Source organism: Gallinula chloropus (assembly GCF_964237585.1).
Source record: "Gallinula chloropus genome assembly, chromosome: 5".
Classification (NCBI taxonomy): Eukaryota; Metazoa; Chordata; class Aves; order Gruiformes; family Rallidae; genus Gallinula; species Gallinula chloropus.
The window spans coordinates 24,378,962-24,402,533 of NC_140090.1; the positions used below are offsets into that span (position 1 = coordinate 24,378,962).

Genomic DNA, 23,572 nt, shown 5'->3' on the forward strand with positions numbered 1-23,572 from the left:
CGAAGTTATCAACTTTTATACTAAATTAAAATCATATATTAAATATAAAGCAAGTATAAACCTGTAAGAAAAACGGGAAACAAACACTATTGCATATTTATAAAAAAGCATCAGAAGCCATCCTCTTTGTCTTGCAAGAAATTATATTTAGAAGGCTAAAATCATTTATATATATATCAAATAAATCTATGAATATAACAAGAGATAGTAACAGCATATAAATATGGTATATTTTAAATATTTACATGTATATGGAAACTAGCCAAAGTGGTGCTATGTCTGTTATAAAAGTGAGATTACAAATTTGCATACATCCATCTGCATTCCACTATTAGTTTTAAAGTTGTATCTTTCATAAACTAATTATTAACCTTAAAATCATCATTGCATAGAATTACTGGAAAAATATTACCTAATCCTGCATTCCACCTCACAGTAATCAGGATAACGATATAAAAATAGTAACTGGGGGAACAGTCACTTGCTGTGCTGCCCTTCAAAGTTTAGTCTCTGACTTCTTGCTTTTAGGAACAAGAAAGACGTTGCCATCTCTAGTCTGCTGCAGGGAATACTCACTGGGGGAGTAAGACTTCCCATCTTCATCACGTAGCATGCTGAAGACCTCGAGGTACAAGCTGGTTAGTTGCTTTTTCATTTGACGGAGGCTTTTGTCATGCTCTCCTTTTTCCTTAAGCAATTTCTCTCTCTCATCTTTTAGGTTGCTCAAGTCTTGCTCCAGTTCCACTATATTTTCCAGTTTTCTTTTACGGCAGTTCTGAGCAGCCACTTTGTTCTTGCCTCTCCTGCGAATGTCTCGGATAAGCGCAAGCTGGGCCTCGTTGAACTGCTCCTTGGACATCATCTCGTTGAAGTCATCGACAGGGAGATTGATGATTTTTTCCACAGGAAAGGGGATCTGCAGAGCTTTTGCTCTTTGCTCATCTCTCGTGAGATGAGCTTCGAGGCGGCTCGAGGGTTTATCTTTCGTGAAGGGAGCTTTGGGGGGGCCTGGAGCTGCGGGGGGTTCCTTCTTTGGCGTGTTTGTGCACTGCAGGCTCGGCCCTCGAGCGCGTGGCCCCACGGAAGGAAACACTCGGTCCTGGAGCCGCAGCGAGTGGCCGCCAGCACCACTCCGCGGCACGCTTCCGGGAGCGCTGTCCAGCTCTTCCATTTCGGAATCACTGCAACCCAGAGTCTTATCTCCATAGGCAGATGATTCCACAGAATCCTCAGGCGAGGCTACGCTAGAGCTGGCGTTCAGTGAAATACCAGAGTCGGAGTCGCTGCACTCCGGTGCGGTTCCTGAGTGGCTGCCATTGAAAGCTTTGCAGAGGGAGAAGTCAGAAAGGTCGATGGGCTCGCTCAGGATTTCCGCGAGGGATTGGCTGATAGTGTTTGTCGTGGCTGCCTCACCATTCGCCTTTGTATCAATAAAGGTGGAGTAGAAATCCTCACAGAAATCAGAGTTTGGTGGGGATGTGTCATTTAAAGAGTTCACGCTCAGCTGGCTGGTGTCTTCCGGTGGCAAAATGCTGGAAAAGGGGCCTTCAATGCTATCCAGGAAATCCGGGCTGCAGTTAGCATCCTTCCTCATGATGGGTAACGGGCTGTAGTAGCTGTAGCTGTTGTGCATCTCTGTTGGCTTGGTTTCAGGGCTTGTGATTGTGCTTACCTCAGCCAGGTTATCATTTTCAATGTTAAGACACTACATGGGAAATGTAAGAGAGAAGTTGAGCAACCCATCACCAACTGATGACAAACCCATTTTTCTATCAATCACCCACAACCAGTAAGTATTTTAACAATCCCTGCACACAGAAAAGGGGTATTACAGCAGCGCTGTAACCTGGATGACTACACCACACAATACAGAGAGGCAATCTAGGAAGAAGACTAGGTACACCTAAGCAGAGCATGAAGCAACTTGTTCTGGAGAAAGCTACTTAGATCAGGACAGGACAGAGCCTCTCAAATTCATGGTAAGATGCCAGACACACCTATTCCTATGCACTCCGATGCCTGTGGAGGCTGCACAGAGCCCTCCTGTTCTGCTGAATTGGTTGTGGGGATCCTGGAGCTGCCAGATCTGAGCTTCTCACAAGCAGCACAGCTAGGAATGGCGTGAGTACAGCAAGTGTGAAACTACTGAGTGAGACTTAACGAGCATTACTGGCACACAATTACTTTTAGCACTCAATTTCATGTTATGCGAAGATTTCCTCAAAAACCAAGATTCTGAACAAACGAGGCAGCTGTTCAGTGTGGAGAAGTGTAATTCTCAGTGAAGTAAAAGAGTACTAACAAAGCCCTGCAAACATTAACTCACCCCACATACTTTTAGTTAAGCTGGCTAACATCCCTGTGAGCGCTGAAGACTATTACACTGATGGGCTTTCATTGGCTACAAGACCAATGTTCCTTCCAAGGGGGTGGCAGTTTCTTAACCGAAGTTGAAATAAGTGCACCTGCTGTCCCCAAAGAACTAGGCAATTACTAAGTGATCGTTTCTCTTCAGGGACCACACACTGATTATTTAACCAGAGACTGTTCAAGGCTTAGCTAAGGTTTTGACCGAGCACGTTTGCTTGATTTTTTTTTTCTCCTTCAAACACAACTCATAAAAGTCAATGCCTCCAATTCAGTTCTCTCCCCTCTTTCAGAAGATTATTCACTTGCTAGTCAGAATTACTGCAACAGACAATTTCGGTTGTGTTTCTTAACCTATTTTCAGCATCACTCCTGCCTCTAGACAGCCAATCACCCTTGTTACTGATGCAGGGGCTCTAAAGCCAACCACAGCTGTAAAGATTTGGAAATTAGGAAAATTTTGAAAGATACAAAAAAAACAAAGCGAAAAACTAGAGTGGATTTTGTAGTCAAGTCTAAAGAAAGTATCAACAGAAACGTAAGAGTAGGAGGAAAAAGAAGCCCCAGATGCCCCCTGTAATGCACAACTGACGACTCCAGCAAAGTGGTTCTTTTGTTCATCTGAACTACCCAGTTGATGTACGTTACATAATTAGTTCTTACTGAACATTTATAAACAAGAGTTATGTCACTATACCCGACTCTCCTAGGTATTAAAACACATGTTCTATTACTGTCTGTTTCTTTAGACAAAAACTGAATGCAAAAGTAACTCATACAACCCACTCAGACACGGCAAAGCACAGAGTTTCAGTGATGCTCGTGGAGACCGTTCCTGCTGCGGGTCTGTAACACAGCAGTGGCCATTTTTAAGCAGCTGCAGTTTCAACCATGACCACGCCATCAGAAGTTGCATACAGAGACAAACAATGATTTGCTAAACATGGGGAAGTTCTGATTGCAAAGACAGCTTGTGTTTTACTAAGGACTTCTGATAAACAACTACTTTCCTTCCTCCTTTCCTTTCCTCCTCCTCCTCAGCTCATATTGAGTTACGGACATCCTACAGTAGAATCCAACGTGACATTCAGAATCACCATCTGTTAAGACACCCTTGTACTGCATTCTCTGAGGTACCATACTTTTCCAAAACACCACGCTAGTTTTTTTTCGGTGCTTGTTGTACTAAACCTTTACCTGTAACTCTGGAAGGGACAACAGTTCTTCCCACACTTCCTCTATGTTCTGCATATTCTCCGCATCAGTAAGTGGAACTAGAACAGGCGATTCAGGTGGCTGAGTTTGATCAGAGGAAATGAAGACTGGGTTGCTATTGATCTGGGCAGGACCCAGTGATTGAAATGCAGCTGAAGCAGCCTTGAGTGTTTAAAAAAAAAATAAAATTAGAACATCCCAAAGAAAACAACAACAACAACAAAATCCCACATAAAAAACAACTTCTAATTTTCCAAAGCAAAAATCCTTTATATGGTGTTCTACCATTTCTGTGGAACAGACAGGCATTTCTTAATAAAAATATTTTTCAAAATAACTGGATAATACAAAAGTCCTCCCATAAAAGGAGTTTTCCTATTAAGGACAGAAATAAGGGGTGGGGGGGGGAAGCTAGGAACTGGCTGGCAAAGGGCTTATACATCAAATGGTCTGGGTCAGCACATGGAAATACAGCAACTCAAACGCACTAACGCCAGAGCGCTGCACTGAGCTCACTGTAACCAACAGACAAAGTCCACCCCCATTACCTGCAGGACTGGAACGATTGTCAGCATGTGTTACACACTGAATCCTGGCTGCAGGATCAGTAAGCAGGAGGAACACAACAGCATCACTCTGTTGCCTCCAGCCACGGCCCTGGCTTAAGCTCAGTACATCACTTTGTTCCAGTTGGAGTTGGGTTGGGGGAAAAACCTCAGATCTTATCACAAACTAATATTTTGGTGAAGACAAATATTAGTAACAGAAGGCATGAGACTGATCCCTCAGACCACCCTGCCACCGTAGTACCATGCATTTTTACCTCATTGTCATCTATAAAGGGGAATGCTTCTGCCAAGAGCTGCATGCAGTCATCGAAGGACAAGGCCTCAGCTTCTGGTTTTGAAGTCTGTGTAGTCTAAACAGGAAAGTTATGAAAAAACGTTACTGCACCTTTGAATAACTGAGGAATCTTCCATTACAGCCATGAATGCAAATTTGCTTTAGGTAACCACTAACATTATGTCTTCCTGTGAATGGAAACACATTTACACACACTCACAAACATGTTGAGAGTTTACCTGTGAAAAAACGATTGGTTGCTCAGTATTTTCTGGCTGAATGTGCCGAGCTGGCTGAACAGGAACAAATTCACCTGTCTCTTCGTCTAACTCCAGCTGAGCCAGCAAGGCTTTCTCTTGCTCTTTTTGGAGCTGCTCTTGTCTTTCCTTCTCAAGTTTCTTCTGTTTCTCGAGTTCATACTCCTTCTGTCGTTGACTAAAATCAAAAACTTCACGCCTTGCCCCAAGGTCTATATCTTGCCTCCAAAGGATGTCAATCAAGTTCATGTCCTGTAAGAGAAATGACTTTTTTAAGCAAGCCTCCTTTCCTTCCCAGCAAAACTGGTTTAGAACAATAGCAAAGCTTTTAAATCCCATATTAAAGAGGTAGAGTCATGTAACTGAGGCTTATTCTCTTAATCCTACAAACCTGCATACACAAAACACGGCGCTCTAATGACCTTTCTGCAGTGTGAACTGATGGTTTGGTTGCTGTGCCCCACACTCAGGCTCAGAAAAATGAAGCCATTTGTTACAGCCCATATCCTAACACACCAACCAGCCAGAGGATAAGCATATTCTTCTTTCCTAAGTTACCTCAGAGAAAATACAAAGCTATAGAGCGAATTATGTCACATTAAGAAAGTAATTAAGGGAAAAGAACGGAAATTGACAAGTTTGCCTATGTAAATTTTTTCCAGTGTGATCTTATAAAACTGCAAAAGCTGACTAAAACCATGAGAGGGCTGCCCGAGGTAACTGTAACAGCCACACTGCAAAATGTGTTTTAAAATATTTATGTTCCATCCTGGGACTAAGAATCTTAAAATATCAGCATAACAGGGCTTCAGAGTCGGACGACAACCTGGTTTCAAAGTCAGCAGGTGACACGACATCACTGTAATACTAAACACAGTTATTAAGACTATAACAAAAATAATGGTAATTGAAGGCTTAGTCCAAGATGATATTCTAAGTGCAGCTGATTTGAAGCAGCCGAGTACAAACTAGAGGTGAATGGGTGTCATATGTTGGTAATCGGTTGGCCCCTGGCTTGTGACAGAGTCAATTGTTTTCAGACAGATAACAACCACCAAAACTTCATGGAAATCAGCTACCCCTTGTGCCTGCAGTGTTTCAGAGGCAAAATTAAACTCTCCCATTTTAGGGAAAACCACCCAGTTATTATTTGATTTGGTTACAAGTTATTTTAATTTATTGCATAAAAGGTTGGGGGTTTTTTTTGGGGGGGGAGGGAGGGTTAGTAGATCATGTTGGGGTTTTTTACTGTTCAAACATTCAGTATCTTTAAAGGGATGCAGTCAGGACTATTTTCTTCTGTAAAGAAGACCTAACACAAAAAAATCATCAGTTTGTATGCTGGCTCATAGAGAATTTTACTACTTGGTCACCCTATTTGTCAGATGGGCAAATGCCAACAACTTCTAGCTGGTGCCTGGGAGTTCTGATTTTACAGCATGTTTCATTAGTCTTAAAACTACCCTTCAGCAGCAGCACGGGAAAATGTCAAGCATTGGGTATTCTGGTCAGGCTAGTGCACGGCAAGTAACATACTGAACTCCACATTTCACTTAAACAGAACCTTACTGATTCAGTCAGCACTTTACACCCAAGATAGATACATTTATTTTGCCATCATATGAAATTAACGCTGTTCCCTTATCTTTAAAGACTATTTTCAAATGGAGGAAAAATAGTAACCTGAACACCAAGTTGTGCTGCCACCCCAGAACGATCACTTCTCTGCAACAAGCCCTGGCAGAGAGCGTTAGGGCAAGTCCACATCTGAACACACCAATTCAGTATTCCTTTGCTACAAACACTGTACCATTAGCACTCATATTTACACATCTTCTAGATTACTTCTACCAGTTACTAAAAAAAGTACTTTTCTCTAAAACTTGGGCAGTTACACACAGATATTTTATGTAACTTGACACAAGCATTCCCAAACCCAAGATATTTAATACACCTTGCTGGGAAAGCCCAAACTCAGCTTTAATGGCCAGCAATGAAGAAGCTGAAATAATTACAGTGGCTGCCCAAGACACTGTTTGGTCTCTCCAGACTGGCAGGGTAAAATGAACTAATTAAGTTCTGCAGTAATTGGAGATATTGCAATATGGTATAGCTTCATTAAGGGCCAGTAGTTTACCAGCTGCTCACTGTCTCCTCCTGCAGCAGATTCAAAACAGTTTCCTAGTCTCAGAGCATTTGCAATATGTTCTGGATAAAACTGCAGGATCTGGATTTTAGGGCTCACTTCTGAATTATTCATATACAAGGCACCATTAAAAATGTGACTCAAAAAGATTTTTTTTCTGTGTATAACGCACGAGGCTGTGAATTAACAGAGCTGTTTTCCTCCCTGAGCTGCAACAGACTACAGCACAAAACTAGCAGAACTGGTGCTAAGATTCAGTTTTAATCACAAAGAGTAAAAGGGATCAAAAAAAAAAAAGTTACAGAAGGCAAACTTTGTTTTACTCAAGAAAAGCCACATAGCATTAGCAGAAAAACTTCAGGCACAGCTACTAAATCTCCCAGCCATGCTACTAGGCGTACTCATTACCAAACTAAGCAGCTTTGGGTGCTGCCTGGCTGGTGGAATGAGACATCTCCAAAGGCACCAGCTGGCCAAAAAAGAAATCAAGTAACCCTGTGGCTGCACACCACCTCTGTGTGTGTGCGTGCAGCCACCGATTCAGCAAGGAGGATTCATTTTTGAATGAACACGCTTGCCTGGCTTCCAGGATCCTGAGCTGCTGGGTGAGAAGCCCGCCAGCGCTGCTGGGCTCCTGTCACCCTCTCACGCGGAAGCACAGCCAGCCCAGGGCTGAGCTCTGCTGAGCAGGGTTGTGCTCTGCCCCGACTTACACTGAAATTCGTTGCTGCATCTGTGACACTTTAAAAGACTGGGGTTTTTTTGATCTTTTTGTTTTGTTTTGTGTTTTGGTTGGTTGCCTTTTTCCACCATATAGCTAGAAAAGAAGCCTTCCTATTTTCAATTTGAAGAGTTCTGTATAGATACAGCAATATTAGCCTAACTGAATAAATACTCTTCATAGGAATGGGTTGCATGGAGGAAGCGTCCTTCTGTTCAATATGCTCATATGTAATATCAAACAGCACTCTGATTTAAATATTAACCTGCCACTTAACACTTATCTATAATTTCAGCCAATGATTTCAGTAATACCACCCTTAAAAAAAACAACACTGGGCATTAGTCCAAAACCTCAGGTCAGTGGAGTTAACGGAGTCAACACTGACCAGCGACTGACTGACTCACTAAGGAGTTAACCACAGCCCCAGCACAAGCTGATGGTAGAGAACTTTAACAACTCTTCTAAACTGGAGTCTGAAGCAAATATTTTGCAATTTTTGTTCCTTCAGCCTCCCTGTAGCCATCCTCTTTAAATTATTTCCCTGCCATGTTGAGCACTGTCCCACACATACGCTGAGGTACCCACAGACACAGGCAGGCTCTCTATTTTAGGTTTATCACCGAAGCATGTTTTCCCTCCCACCGCGAAGGCATCCCCAAAATAACTATGTATTTGATGTCTGGAATGTGTAGCTAAAGCTGCTAAAGTGTATTTTACTTCTTCGCGTGCAACATCTACCCTTGAGATGCATCCAGAGGAGGTGCTGGTCTCTCAAATTCATCTGGAGGGCTGAACAGAGTCCCATCCCAACTGGAGCACGTGCACAGAGTCTCCTGTGAAAGATTCATCTGACCTGGGACCGTTGCTGCCCTTTGGAGCCACGCTAACCACTTCCCTTAATATCAGGCGTATTTACTGTAACGGCGCCAGCGGCCCCTCATGTGAGGGAGTCCACAAGCGCCCGTTTGTTCTTTCCCCCGTTGTGCAATCCCTCCAATTGCATCAGAGGAAGCGATGGTTTTGGCAGAGCCAGGGGCAGGCAGGAAGAGCCAGGCCTGCCCCGCAGGAGGAAGGGCCTGTGGCCCTGATGCTTCCCCTCCTCCTGTGGGGCTCAGCTCCTTCCCGCCGAACACCAGCACCTATTTGGAGGGGAAACACATCGTGGCATTTAATGTGTGTATTACCACTGTCCAGCCCTACTAACTTCTGGGAAAGTAATATGGTTCTAATTTTTCCCCCAAGTAAACAGCGATTTGGTTTTGCTTATATTTCCTCCGCAGCTCTGTAAACAGAGAAAGAACTTCCCCCTCAGCAGAGGACATGCCTTGCTCTCCCATGGTCCATGTAAGCAGGAGGTGCCTTGCACTCATGGTTTGATTCTTTCTTTTTGTTCATTTAGTGATATGCTCTTCCAACCACACTGATAGCTTAGTTTGGACATATAAAGGCGCTTTTAATAAGATAAACATAAATGTTAAACAATTCACATTAAGGCACCATCTGGCCCTCAATGGAAATTTTCATGTTTTAGATTTACATATCAGCATTTGCCATCTGGGCAGAGTCTGTTATACATTTTATGACAAAATCTCTGACTACATTGTAAAGTTTGACAATTAACTCTTATTACTCCTAAGCAAACATATTTGCAGTAGGGTAAACAAAGGAAAGAGACCCTGTTTTCATGTTATTTTCAGAGACTGATTTTTGTGCTTTAAATGAAATGCTAATCTTTCATTTCAGCCCTGTTTGGTTTAGCTGACTGGTTTTGTTTTCGTTTGGAATATAAACTATTTACAGGTAGTACTGGTAAAGTGGAAACATCCAGCAGCCCAAGTGTCAGCAGAGAACCAATCTGGTATCTCAGAGAGCACTTTCAGTTCATTATTAATACAGGGCACATCTTGGGGTTTGCACATTTACTTCTTACAAGTCATGCCTTTTACAACAAAAACTGGGATAACACTAGCAGAATCTCTCACCAGGCAGGGATTTATACTTGCTCCTGCAATCTGTTAGTACCTAACTCGTAGAAGAGCCAAGATTTCACACGCCAGGATGAATAAATGAAAAAAACAGCAGAATCTGTGTCTATTGCATCAAGCAGGGAGCTCAGGCCCAGACCCCACAAGAAGCAGAACACCCCTATAGCTTACTTGCAACACAGAGATGGCAAAGTACCCCCCAATTCCTGTTTATGTTCCAGAAAGTGAAAGGAATGCCCAAAAAGCACCTTCTGGTTTTGCCTTATTCAAAAAATCTGGCAGGAAGTGAGACTCAGGGACCTGAGATATTCCATGGCAAGACTGAAAGGAAGGGGTTCAAGTAATAAAGCATGTGCATGAGAAGTTGCTGGGAGCATCTTACTACTGAAGAGAAGCACAGACCGGGCAAGCAACAGCTGAATGTCTTCCCCTCGCTACCCTCAGGAACCGATGTTGTTCGAGTGGGCTTTAAGAACAATTTATAAATCATTCCATGTCTTCAGATGATCTCTGAAATCACCATATGCTAGTGGCTTGTTTTCTAAATCTTTTCCAAGGTAAGTTACTTACTGAATTACAACTGATAACTAAGGAAATAAATCCTGGACACATAGGCCTCGTGCTTCAGAGAAAGCACAGCAAGCCGATGAAGTTAGCCCAACACCATAACTTTTTCAGAAACAACTGAGCTTTGAAAGCTGTCCCACTGTTTTCAGTCCCTTACAAAGGGAAATTGAAGAAAAATTAACTCAAGGATGTGGAAGGGACAGTGAGAACACAAACTGTTTGAAAAGCAGCAGCCCTTGTGAGAAGTATGGCAAAATGGGAATGGCAGAAGCTCTTTTATGCTGGAGGGCAGAGCAGTACAACAGCAATTTTAGATGTCTGGATTTGGGATTTGGAAGTGTGACAGAACAGACAGCTGTCAAAGCCACATGACAGCAACCTGCATTTGTTAATACACAAGGTCAAATCCCTGACTGCCCTGTGGAGCTGCCTGCTGTCCCACATTCTTCATCAAGACCTACCAGACAATCTAAGAGGAAGCACGGTCCTTGGGTGGGTGTGAGGGGGTGTCTGTCTTTCATATCTCTGCTGCTTACTACTGGTGTGACTGAACTGACTAAACCAGTCTGCCTTGATGTTATACCACACTTTATAATGCCCATTTACCCTTCCTGGCCCTAAATAGTCTTTGGATGTCTGACACCTTGGTCAGTGAACTCTTTAAGCCCTGACAGGCTAACTTACCTGGAAAGGTATGGCTTTCCAGCCCTTACAAAGAATTGATGCTGGAAAAGAATTTCCTCTTCATGCCTATATGAGACTGCTGAAAAATTCTGACCATGTGTCTTGGGACATTCTTCTGCCTCAACAGAGACATAGGAGGCAAGCCCAGTCCTTGAAATGCAAATGTTTGAAGGCAAATACCATTTTTTTACTGAAGAAACCTCTAGAATGCTTTGCAAGGCCAAGAACAAGTCTTGATGTTTTGCTAGCTAAGAGGGCCTAGTCTCTGTTTTCTCCTAACATACATCTCATGTTTCAGACTGTCCCTCCCACTGTATTCCAGCAGGCTCTCCTAAGAAATGCTACACTGTCAGGATCTACTCTTACAAATTAGATTAGTTGAAAAACAACTTGGCTGATTCTCCAGCATTCTCAAGAAAGTTTCACTTCAAGCCTTGTCCAGGCATTTTTCTGACAAAGCTAGGGAGAGGCTCTGGCTGGCTGGCAGGACACTCTTCCCCTGTGAGTGCAATTCTGGACACTGCCTATCCACCCTCCCAACCCTTACCCCAGAAATAACTAACTCAGAGAGCTGGACACCTTATGTATTCCACCTGAAGCGTCATCTTTCGGGAACAGCATTAATGGCTACAACCAAGAGCCAGAAGGTACCTGCAATACAGAACAGCTGCAGTAGGCTGTTCATGCTCCTTAATGTACTAACTTCATTCCAGCTCCTAAAGCTCCAACATCCCAATGCTAACAGTAGATCAAGACCACAGCAGGTTAGGAAAGACACCCTCATCAGAAAGACAGCAACAAGAAGGAAAAGGAACGGCATAAAGAGCAGTTTACTTCTTCACTTTGACAGTAGTTTTCTCTTTTTCTGCAAAATCAAATCAACCCCCAGCTCCATGCCACTCCTTAAAACACTGAACATGTGCAAGAGCCTCACAGCACGCACTCCCAGCCTGGGGCACCTCAGCAGGAGCGACATTCTCCTCTCTGGCTCATTGATCTCTGGAGCCAGCAACACAGACAGAGATCTTCCTCCCATCACATTCAGTCTGCCTTGAGGTGACCATTTCTGGTATGACAGACTAGGGCATTCTTGCTCAGTGCTGCAGAATTTTTTGCAGAAGATTGTTTGGTGCTTTCAGACACTTCAGAAGTAGCTGTGACTTTCAAAACTGTTTAATCAATATGTATTTTACAAGGTAGCTTGAAAATACTAGAGTTGAATATAGAGCATGCAGCTTCCAGGGGCTGAATGGTCCCACGACTGATCCTGCCCCGATGACTTTAAAAACAATTCAGGGAAAAAACAAACCCGAAATCTGACTCATTTGCACACCTTACAGAAAGCAGAGTCTTAAATCCAATATTGGCACTTTCTCTTTGTGCGGTATCTGTTTTCCCAAAAATTATTCTCTAGTATTCATGGTCAAACCTATCACATACACGTCCCAAGCTCCCCCATTTCTTCCTTGGCCTAAAGGAAGAGACTGACTGAGGTCTAACGTCGCAAGCTGATGATAATGAATCTTTCTTGAATAAATTTAACTATGCCCATATATACAAGCACTACCCTGGCTGTTAAGCAAAAGCCAAACAGCCATGTGTGTCAACCAGCTTCTTCAGTCTGAGTCCTAAATCTCTTCACGTCCCAGAGTGCTTTCTGGAATATGAATATCTAAAGCCATGAATGCTACACATTTCAGAGCTTTGCTGTTTCAGTCCCTCCATTTTGGTCCTAATTATATTGCATTAATCTAATTTCACTTTTCCACAGCATATATGGCTAGTATAAAAAGTGTCATGGTCTCTTCAACTCAAATTCTGAATCTCTCTCTCAGCTTAACAGAGCCATTACTTTATCTTACCTCAGCAGCATTACAAAATGATTAAGTCAATACGCACACAAAGTTAATAAGTACTCAAGTTATAATCTATTACACAAGTTGCATAATGAGACCAGGAGGCTGGCAAAAATACATGCTTGTTTTTACAAAAGATAGGGTTAGGCTCACTATTTGTTTTTACATGCTTAATACACCAACAAAAGTCCCTGTGTTGCCCCAGCAAGCAAACCGAGTCTCCTGTGGCTGACTTTCTAGCTGTTGTCTGATCACCACATACTGCGCCCACGTAACTCCATTTTGAAAGGTATTCAAGTAGTAGCCATCTCAGGCAGAGGTCTACTACTGCAGGAAAAGCCGATCTTAACAGCTTTCTGTTTGGGATATTCTCCTCCAAAGTCAAAACTGCATCATGAAAAAAACCAATCTGTCATACACTGAATTTTGTCACTTACACAGCACAAAAATCCCTGCCCTACATGTAAACAGATAATGCAAAAGCTATACAGCATCTGAAAATACTGCTGATCTTTTAACCATGGGAACACAAAAGCCTGTGTGTCCCAATTCATTTTATATATTGGACCTACAGCACTTGGAAAACAATTACCTGTTAAATGATTATCTTCCAGCTACCCTGCTGTAGCCAGCCAGGCATGTACCGTGTGTGGACACTGCCACAGGCTACTCATTAGTTTATCTACAAGAGGATTTGTTTACAATAATGGTTCACTCATCTGGGAAACAGGATCCAGTCAAATTATAGCATGCTCCTACAATCCAATGAAACAAAGCAGGAAGCAAGGAAAGATGAACAAAGAAACAGAGAAAAGAGCCTAACAAAACAATAAGCAACATTTATTAGGTTGGATTAACCTTGGGCTATGACCTATTAGCCACTACTTTGATTTCAACAGGGTTACACACTTTTTGGAGTCGCGTGTTTCAAACCAGGCACGAAAGGAGTGTGTTTGCTTGCAGGCCAAAGTGTTCTCTGGGACAATTTAGAATCCTTCTTGTATGGCACATTTGCACTGTGCTGGGACGCTCCTGTAAAGCCCCCTTTTGAGCTGTCACTCTGCCAACCGCTGGGCAAGTTATTGGGACAGGCAGCAGATGGGTCATTACAGCCTGGATGGGGAAACAGGGTGCCCTAGTATTACAAGAAACATGTCTCACCAAGTTTCACTTCACTGATCTGACAAGCAACTTTGTTTGTTGCTGCTGTTGTTGTTCAGGGGCCAAACTACAATTGCAAGCAACAGAAATATCTGTGTGGGTTAGAAAGCAAGGAGGTTCACTTCCTGCACTGCCAGCACATCCAGTGGCCCTCTTTCAGCAACACCAACACCTACTCCGCCTGGCTGCATCCAGGACCTTCTTCCACGCTTCCAAGCTGAGCTGACAGAGGAAGAATGCTTTCAAACTCGAAAAGCTGACCACCACACAAACACCTCATCACCCTCAAAGCACCAGCTCAAGTCTAAAATCTTAACATGGTTACATGGCAGGGAATACAGCTTGCTCCAGAGGTGGTCAGCTGGGACATGTTCTGCCTGTGTCAGTGCACATCTGGCAGGGTCTGTCTGCCTACTGCAGCCTGTGGGGCACAGGTATTGAATACCCTTGTGGATCAGGCTCTTGCAATTAACATTCACTTTTCATATATATAATTTACACAGATAATGCTGGGAATTTGGTGTCAGTGCACAGTTTGGAATAAATAAGCAGGATCTTTTTTTTTTTTTTGAGAACTTCGAATACACTTGAGAAGGTTTAGTTTTCTACAAGGAGAAAGAAAAAACGCCAAGAACACCCTGCTATTCAACTGCTCATCACCGGACAGTACAGGATCATACCAGATTTGAGGAAGGGAGGCCCAGTGTGGCAAGTTTTTGCTGTGGTGACACTATCTTTCCAAACAAGTAATGGTTTATTTGACACTGTGCACAGCCTACACTAGTGACATACTACAGAAAAAGCTCCAATTAAAACCAAACAATGTGCACCAATGACCAACAATGCTCTTCCTAAATTTATATGAATCATCATAGAAATAGTTATTAAATTTGCATGAAAGGAGTTTGCAGAGATTTTCTCCTTCCTCCAGCCACACCAAAATACATGAGACATTTTTCCACAGAATGAGGCAAGGATAGATTTTCCTCATTTTCTTAAGTACTTTTAATTCATATACTACTTAGCAAGAAGCAATCCTCCAAAATCTATCAGCCCCACAAAGGTTTCAGGAAGCTCTTCCACTTGAAGGTCCTGCAAAGTTAAACAACTTGAGCTTTCTGGTTTAGAAGGGCCAACACCTCAGGCACCTACATGCCAACTTATTTTTGTATGTCACAACAGCTTTTGCTTAAAAAAAAAAAAAGAGTAAATCCACTGAGGAACCGAACAGCACTCTGTACAGAACTACAACTTTGTCTCTGTGTGGTACTGTGTCCTGTGTAGTACTCAATTTATAAATTCTGAAAGCAAGAGTAACTAATTTGTCTTCCAAGGTACAACCCAACGAAGGCAAATGGTTTTATAATGGCTCTTATCAAATTATATAAAAGCAGTAACTCTTGATATCCTCAGAAGAACAACAAAATCCCCATAACTCAACAGTCAGTAACTGCAGCCTTCCATCCAAGCCAAGAGTCTCCACTGCCCACAACCTCCCTGAAGGTTTCCTATTGTACAGTTACTTTAGACAATGAGAAATAGAGATCTTGTTAGGGTAAACCAGTACTCAGTCAGCTATGAACTTAATTCTGTCATTACTATTTGCATTTTTTAAGACCTTGTTCATCATCTCTGCCACACACACACATGCTTTATCAAAGTTTCAGCTTGAATTTAAAATAATTCTACGGCTCTGACCTTCGTAACAATTTTTTCAGAATAATTTAAAGCATTCTTAACAGTTTCATTATTTAAGTGGCTTCCATTCTTCATTTTGTCAGGAAAAAGACACTTCAAGAGATGAGAAATTTCTAGAGATGCTCACACTGGTTATCAGCTGGGCAAGGATTCCCGAGAGCAGTAGGTGCAGGCTAGATGCCTGTAATGACAGATGGCAAAGGATCACATGTCAAGCTGGAAAACACTGCAAGGAACTACAGCATTCCACTGAGTCCCAGCAATTCTTCAACTAGTGGAAAAATTGACCTGATAGTCTTCTAGTTCAAATGCTAAATTAGAAGTCACAGTGCTGTAATTCTGTTACAGCATACACAGCTACAAGGTATAGAAGCATGATGTACACTTCCATATCTAAAGAATTAAATTTAAATAATTTTGAAGACCAGCTGTCAGATGTTATGACACTTTCAAAATAGCATAATGTGATGAAACACAGCTTATTTAGCAGTACAACTTTGTTACTGAAGTACTTCCATTTTTATCCTTCAGTATCTTAAATCCTACTTGTTTTGACTTATTTTACAACTGTCAGTGGGACAATCAAGTAGAAAAAAGTGCAAACATAATTCAATGTTTTAAGACAGAAAACATGCCTGTGCATCTTGTCAAATAATTCACAAAAGGTTGCACCAGGGTCTACAGTACATTGTTCCAAGAACACTTCACTGTATTATCTCCCTGTGCATACGTATCAGTCACTACGTCTCCGGTACTGCTGGAGACAAGCTGGGGTGGAACACGCCCAGTGACCTCTGATACTTAAAGTTCCCATGTTTTCCTTCCAGCCAGAAAATTTCTGAAAAACCACATCCATCTGAGCTGCACCAGCCTTCAGAGCCGCCCACCCACCCTTGTCACTTTCTTTTGCCCATCGTTTTATTACCCAGCTGTCTGGGGAACATGTCATCTGACCACGTAACCGCCCCCAACCTAACTGGAAATACCCTGGTTTAGGACAAAATTCAGACTTCTTATCCAACACCACATAACTCAAGCAAACAGTTCCTGAAGACCGAAAGAAGAAGTGACCAAGCTTCCAGTTCCAGGCAGCACAACACACAAACACCAGCCGTGGAGCAGACAGAAAGACTGGGCATTTCACATGGGAGCAGGCAGCATCCGGAGTGGCAGGCCTGCATCGGGGGGCTGCCTGGCAATTCCGAATGGGGATCTCCCAACAGCACAAGCAGCTCCAGGAATTGCTCCACTGTAATTACAGCAATAACCAGGCAGGTACTCATATTTACCACAAGGGTTCAAACAAACAAAAGCCCCCCAGGATCCTTCCATCATAGCTCTTTATGGCTAAATTCTGGTGGTGATGCGAGCAGGAAACAAACCAAAGTCACAGCAGCTTCTCACATAACTCAGCTGTAGAAAAATCACTGCTTCGACTTTTAACGAGCATTAATTTCAAACACAGCAAATAGGCACACCCTTAATCATAAAACAAAGCCTTAATCATAAAACAAACCTCCTCTTAAAGGCAGGCTATCAACTAAGATCCTTCTGAGTCAATTTCTCAAGCATGCAAACTTTGTTTTGCAAGCAGTCTCCAGAAGCATTTTGTTTGTTTGTTCAATAGGTACAAGAGACAGCATGTAAAACCAATACAGCAAACAGCAGTAAAACTTTTGAGGCTGCAAGACAGAGGTGGGGGCAAGAGAGAAAAAAATCCTATGTTTCACAGTCATACAGAAGACACTTCCTTAAAAGGTTTGAAAGAGATGGTTTCAAACTGGTCTTACGTAACTTGCTGCTGCAACATCAAACTTAAAGAATAGTAAGGAAAGTTTCTTTAATTGCATTGCTCATAATACAGCAGATGTTAGATTAAAAGTCTTAAGACTCTGCAAGGCAAGTACATGGTTAGGTGGTCTCAATTGCCTTGGTACTTCAGTAACTTCAAAATGCATACTTCTTGAAGCTGTTTAATGTAATGGTAAAGACAGGAAACATTAATAGTCATTTACAGGACCTCCAAAATAACTTGGCTAAAAATAAACACTGTTTTATATCCCTTCTTTCCAGTATAAAAACTGCAGCTAAACAGGCCAAAATCAAAAACATAAACAGACATAATGAAAACCTTCTACCAGATATGTAGTAGATATAAACTGCACACACATAAGTATTATTTCTAAGATCTACCCATTCTACTACAGTCTTCTCAATTAGTACCCCTGCTAGGGATTAGTAATATACCACTGAGCAGTGGTTATTCTCTACTAGTAAAATAATGCTAACTTAGGTCTGAGTTAATACTTTTATTAACTTATTTGCTTTCCATCATCTCCATGATCAACATAGCAGAGCACTTGAATTAACTCTTTTAAAGTGAATATTAAAGTAGAAATTAAGAGCCAAACACAAAGCCTGAGTATCAACATGTAGCATTAAAAAAAAATAAAAATCAATGTGTCAGTTGAAGAAAACCAAACAATTATTTTACCAAGAATTCAAAGTGGCTAAAGACAGAAAACAGAAGATGCTTTACAGGACAAATTCAAGCCTTCTCCTAAACAGTCAAATAATCACAACATTTTTATCTTTTCTTGATGTTGCTACAGACTGCTTGATTACCCCAAGTAGTATTTAATTGCAATGTATGGTGCCAGATTAATATTTCATTTAAATGTATGGTTCTGTGAGACTTTGCTTCTATTTGAAACTGGTACTGCTGGGCTATGTCTGTCAAGGTAAAACTATACTGAAATTAAAACAACATACTCTGCTGGAGAAAGTACTTTTTAATTTCCTTATTTTAAAAGGTGGTAAAGTTATAAAATACATATCTGAAAAAAAAATAAAAACCACTGAAACAAAGAAATCCCAAGACGGAGCTGCCTCTGTGTTTGCTTCAGCACTATGCTACACAGAGTAGTAACTGTGCTCTTAGGTGTCAGAAATAAATTAAGTGCTACACAAAGAATTAACTTCTTGCTACTGCCAGTGAATAGATGACTCTCACTAGCTTTGCTTTTCCTGTACAGAAAGCAGTTACTGGGTAGGAAAGATAAAAGTACACAATGCCTATCTTTACTTGAAGTGTATTTGCTGGTATCTGTTCCAGATAAGCCTTCCGTGGTTTAAAGCGGTTTTATACACCACAGATAGCGTTGCTGGCTGGTTTAATTGTTTACCTTTTACCTTAATAAAACAAATATGCTATAAAAGAATTACAGTTGAGCAATCCTGAGCAGGATTTCAGTTTGCTGTGTATCAATCATCTTTGGATAACACGAACTCAAAGTCACAACTTCCAGCTCCTCCTACCTGACTTTCCATTGGTCTACGTAGACAGACTTGCACAGGTACCGGATGAAAGTGCTCCCAAAACCAGTTAAACTACATTATTACTAAAAGAGAACTAATCTTGCCAACACATCGTATTCTTTGCCCTTCATCCCAGGCTGTATTCTGAGGCACAAACTCCAACTTTGCTATAGCACGCTATCAGAAAACCAAACAGACTTCAAACCCTTTCAAGTCCTCTAGGAATGTGCTATATTAAAATAATTCGTTACACTTCAGGGTGGAATGAGATGGAGGCCAAAACAAACTTTAACTAGGTGATTAACCTGGAGACTTCAGAGGGCTTTCTGCTGGCTGCAATTTAAGCACAGCAGCAAGGGATTAATATTTAATTCACACGGACAGGTTACTGCCTGGATTTGTACTGTACTAGCCTCAGCCAACACAATCATCGCAAATACATCAAACTTTCATAAATTGCCCCAATTTTTGTGAATGGTTTAGTCATTTTAAAGCTTTTCTTTGTAATCTTGGCAGGGAGGGGAAGAGGCAGTGTTCTAGATGTGTTTTGAAAAAGATTAAAACAGATTCCTTCTTCCCAACGAAGCACACACCCAGCACTACAGGCACCGAAGCAGTGGGTGTCATCTGCTGTCATCTTCTGAGCTTTCTATCTTCTCTCCTAAGCTCACCTTTTTCTGGACCTGCAATTGACTCTTTCACTTTCCTTTAAAAGTCTGATCCGCGCCCGCTATTGCCATTTTGGGGTTTGTTCACTCTAGTGAAGGACCAAGCACAACAAGAGTTTACAACTCTACAGGAAAAATTATAAAACAATTAATGTGTTACTGAGAAAGCGAATTAAGACATATTTCACTCTGCTCCCTCCTTCCACCTCTGGTGTTCCTCAACATCTCGCAGAGCCCAGCACGTTTCACAAAGGTACCCAAGATTTCTTTAACAAAATCAGTATATTTAATATGCTACTACTACATTCCAGTCAGAATCACAAAAGCAGAAATGCCTATCAAAGAGGTATCTTTCTGCTTCACAAATTTAAGATACAGAATTTGAGGAAAAGACATTAAAAGAAGTCAAGCATGTATTCAGACACAGAACTGGACACATCGTTACCAATATTCTTATCCTTAGGGATTACACATAACCTGCTGCATTCTTATCCTGAATAAGAATTATACTGTCTCTTGTATTTCAAAAATTGGGGGGGGGGGGGGAGGAAAAAAAAAAAAAAAGGACAGAGCACCAAATTTATTCTTGCCCATGAATATCAGTGAGGAGCATACACTAACCTTCCTAACCACTCACACAGTGCTATAAAAGTCTCAAGTCCTTTAAAGCACACGAGATCATCCAGCTGCCCTCTGCTTACACTGAATGTTCTTTTTTGTTCCAGTTTGGTCTCTTTCAAGTATTTCCCAACAAACTTTCAAAGCCAAACTCTTCTCCAACTTAGAGTCCTAACCACAAACTGCTTCAAGTAGGATTTCCAAAAGCAATTAACTTCTTGCACTCCCATCAATTTCCAATATAGCCGTAAATTCTCAGCACATTTTTAAGACTCTGCAGAACAGTGTTCATATATTGGATATTTACTACATTGCATCTACCACTGGATTAACTGAAAGATATCCTTTTGTGAGTTTTGAAAGAAAGCTCGACATCAGGGTCAGCACAGATGAGCCAAGAGGGTCAAAACAAATGCGTTTTTACTTAAGACAGAACTTGTGATACTCTGTCATCTACTTCCTCCATACTTGTCCAGAATCTTAGGAGATAACATTATATACAGAAATATGCACATTTTCTTGTATTGAAATTTATCTACATACAGAGATAAATACATATTTCTAAAGATATCTTGATAGTCCTGTTGAATAGGAGTATCTGATCAAGAAACACAAAAAACCTAAAAATATCCAAAAGCCCCAACCAACCCAAAAAGCAACAACTTGTTGCCAGCCCTGAGCGATGCACTTGTTTGTCTGTGCCTGTAGAATCCACCTCATGTGGAAATGACAGGCCATTAGGGAATAAAAAACAAACCCATTCACTTGACAATTTAATGCAGCATGTCATAAAAAAAGAGTACATGTAATTCCTTGTTAAAGCCCTTTATACCAAAGGGATCACACTAATTGAGCTGGAGACTCTTCAAGGCAGTTCTCTAGGTAGAAAAGCCCTAACAAATACACTTAACACGGGCACTCAATTATTTGCTTTCTTGGCTTTGCCAGTTGCTACAGTTGGTTTTACTTCAGTCTAAGTGCAACCCACAGCTTCATTCTTTGTGTTGGAAAGCGAGTTCTTTTTGCTTTCTTGTTAAGTTCAAAATTTCATAGCTGTTGAGCTGTTTTACAAGGTTACAGGCAAACTTTTCCATAACCTCAAATTTACTAAAGAGGGAAGCGGCTACTATGAGAATACCATGCTTTCACAAGTGTGATGTGAAACATCTTGACGCTTGTTCCATTGCATTCTTCTCTCGTCAGTGTTTCGCTGACTGTGCTGTTAGCATGCAATATGTGACATCCCACTTCACCTCCGCATACAGAGGTGCGACCTATTTCCAGGCAGAGAGGTACAGCAAAGGAATAGTTTTTTCCAGGCTATTGTAGAACTATGCAGCAGAAGGTGGCAATTTCACATTCTGGTTAAGGATCTAGATGGATCCCAGTCCTTCACACTCACCTTTGCTGCTACGACGGTTGCTTCCTGGCACATAAAAGACTACTGTATTTGCACAAGCGTACACCCTTCCCATCTGCTGGCTTGCTAAATGAAGCCTGTGTTCCCTGTCTCTCATGTTTAGTGAGTGTTTTATAGGAAAGGGCATTTGAATTTTCCGTTTAATAAACACATTTAAAAAGATATGTCAGAGATGGTAATCACAAACTATCTAAAACATGCAGTGCCTTTTCAGCCTAGGTCTGCAGGAGAAGAAACCAGCAGCTGCTGAGCTCAGATAGGAAAACTGCAACAGGTGGCTTGGTAGAAAGGGTTTGACAAAGTAGGCAAACAAGTAACAGAAGCTATGCTTGCTGGCAGAGCAGTCGCAGGGCAAGAAGGGACAAAAGCAGGTACACAGGAATCAGCCTGCAAGATGCTCTCAGACAAGAGCAGAGGCCTAGTTGGCTACTATAGGCAAAAAGAAATTCACAGGATGTTTAGGTAGCATAGGCCAAGAGCCTGATTTTTGTCACAATGATATCCAAGAAACCAAGGAGGCAAGGTAGAGGTCACAGACACACTACCCAGCCCAGGGCAAGAAAAACAGATGGGGCAGGCAAAGCCATGGGTGGCCTAAGACAGAAAAGCAGCAGCATTCAGTGAACAGATAAAGGTGTATCAACACTGTCAATAAGTAGTAAGTGCCCACTCACATATCCTAAAGGATTGGCAGACAGTCTTGAAGAAACCTGCATTACACAGAGGATATTGTACTGACATATACTGAAAGACCCTCAAAATTCAAGCCTTGATTTAGCAGAACTAAAAGAATTAAACCAGCGCCAGATAAAGTTTCAAGTATTGCTTCCTTAAACCTAATACTCAGTTAGTAAGGGTACAGTTTCCATTTTAAAATAAAAAAAAAAACCCAACCATGCGATAATAACATGAATTTAAAATAGAGTTCGATTATGTTTTTAGCTATTCACCCCACTCCTGCACCAAGTCCACATTCCAAAAGTGCTGAACGTCACCAGAAGCAGCTTTGCAGCACAGAACACGAATGCACCCAAACACCCCAAAGCCTCCCAGGGACGCGCCTCGGAGGAGACCACCGAGACTTAACCTCCCCCGGTGCCACCGCCCCCGAGCAGCGCTGGGGCTCAAGCCCCTCGAGGCGCTGCCAGCGGGCAGAGGTGCGAGGGGAGCTCCCCGGTCACAGCCCCTCACCAGCGGCCCAGCCAGGAGCCAGGGTCACCCCCCAGCTTCAGCTCCACAGGCTGCGTGTGAGAGGCTGAACCAAACCCAAAGCCGCCCCGGGGAAGTACATGATTGTGCAACAGCTCCCGCTTGCCCGGTTCCGGCCGCACGCTGGCAGGGACAGGGCCCCGGCGGGGCAGCCGCGACGGACGGCGGCGGCACGACAGAAGGAAACCTGCGTAACTCACCCGAGGAAGGAGCGAGAGGTGCACGAGCACGCCGGGGGCAGCGGCGCGAGGCTGCGCCTGGCGCGGGCAGCCCCTCCGGCGGCGAGCGCCTCCCCAGCCGCTCCCCCAGGGGCTGGCTCCGGCCCTCTCACCCTCCCCAGCTCCACCGAGCGCCTGACCCCACCCAAGGCGGCCCGCAGCGGGCAGCTGCCGAGGAGGCGGCTCCCGGAGGCCCTAACTTGACCTTTCCGCGAACCGACGCGGGCTGGAAGAGGCCAGGCCAGGCCCAACCCGGTACCCCCCCCCGCGACTAAGCGAACCGGGAGGGGGCCGCGAAAGCTCAACAGCCCCCCCGCCCCGCCCCCACCATGACTCAGCACGTTCGCAGGGGCGGGGCGGCGCCACGTGCTCCGCCGACCTCGTGACCACCCGCCCCGCCCCTCCCGCGGACACCTGACCAGGCCGGGCCGGGTGCTGGGAGGGCAGGTGGGGGGGGTGCCGGCGCCCCCTCCCCGCTCCGCCCTCGTTTGCCGGCCTTGCTCTCACCTGGGCGGCGGGCGGCAGCTCGATCTCCATCGCGCGGGGCCGAGGAACACGGCGAGGCCGGTACGTCGCGGTAGCGGCTGGCCCGGCGACACCCACCCGCTCGCTCCGGGG

The 23,572-nt window shown here is 43.1% G+C and overlaps 1 protein-coding gene across 1 annotated transcript; it reads right to left on the reverse strand.

Annotated features, from left to right (window-relative positions):
- On the reverse strand, positions 1 to 23,572 carry NFE2L2 (NFE2 like bZIP transcription factor 2). Its single transcript, XM_084265250.1, has 5 exons — positions 23,462 to 23,572; positions 4,665 to 4,934; positions 4,406 to 4,501; positions 3,565 to 3,744; positions 1 to 1,705 (listed from the first exon to the last, which is right to left on the reverse strand). Exons 1-5 carry the CDS (start codon positions 23,489 to 23,491, stop codon positions 497 to 499), a joined length of 1,785 nt encoding a protein of 594 aa, XP_084121376.1. The 5' UTR covers positions 23,492 to 23,572; the 3' UTR covers positions 1 to 496.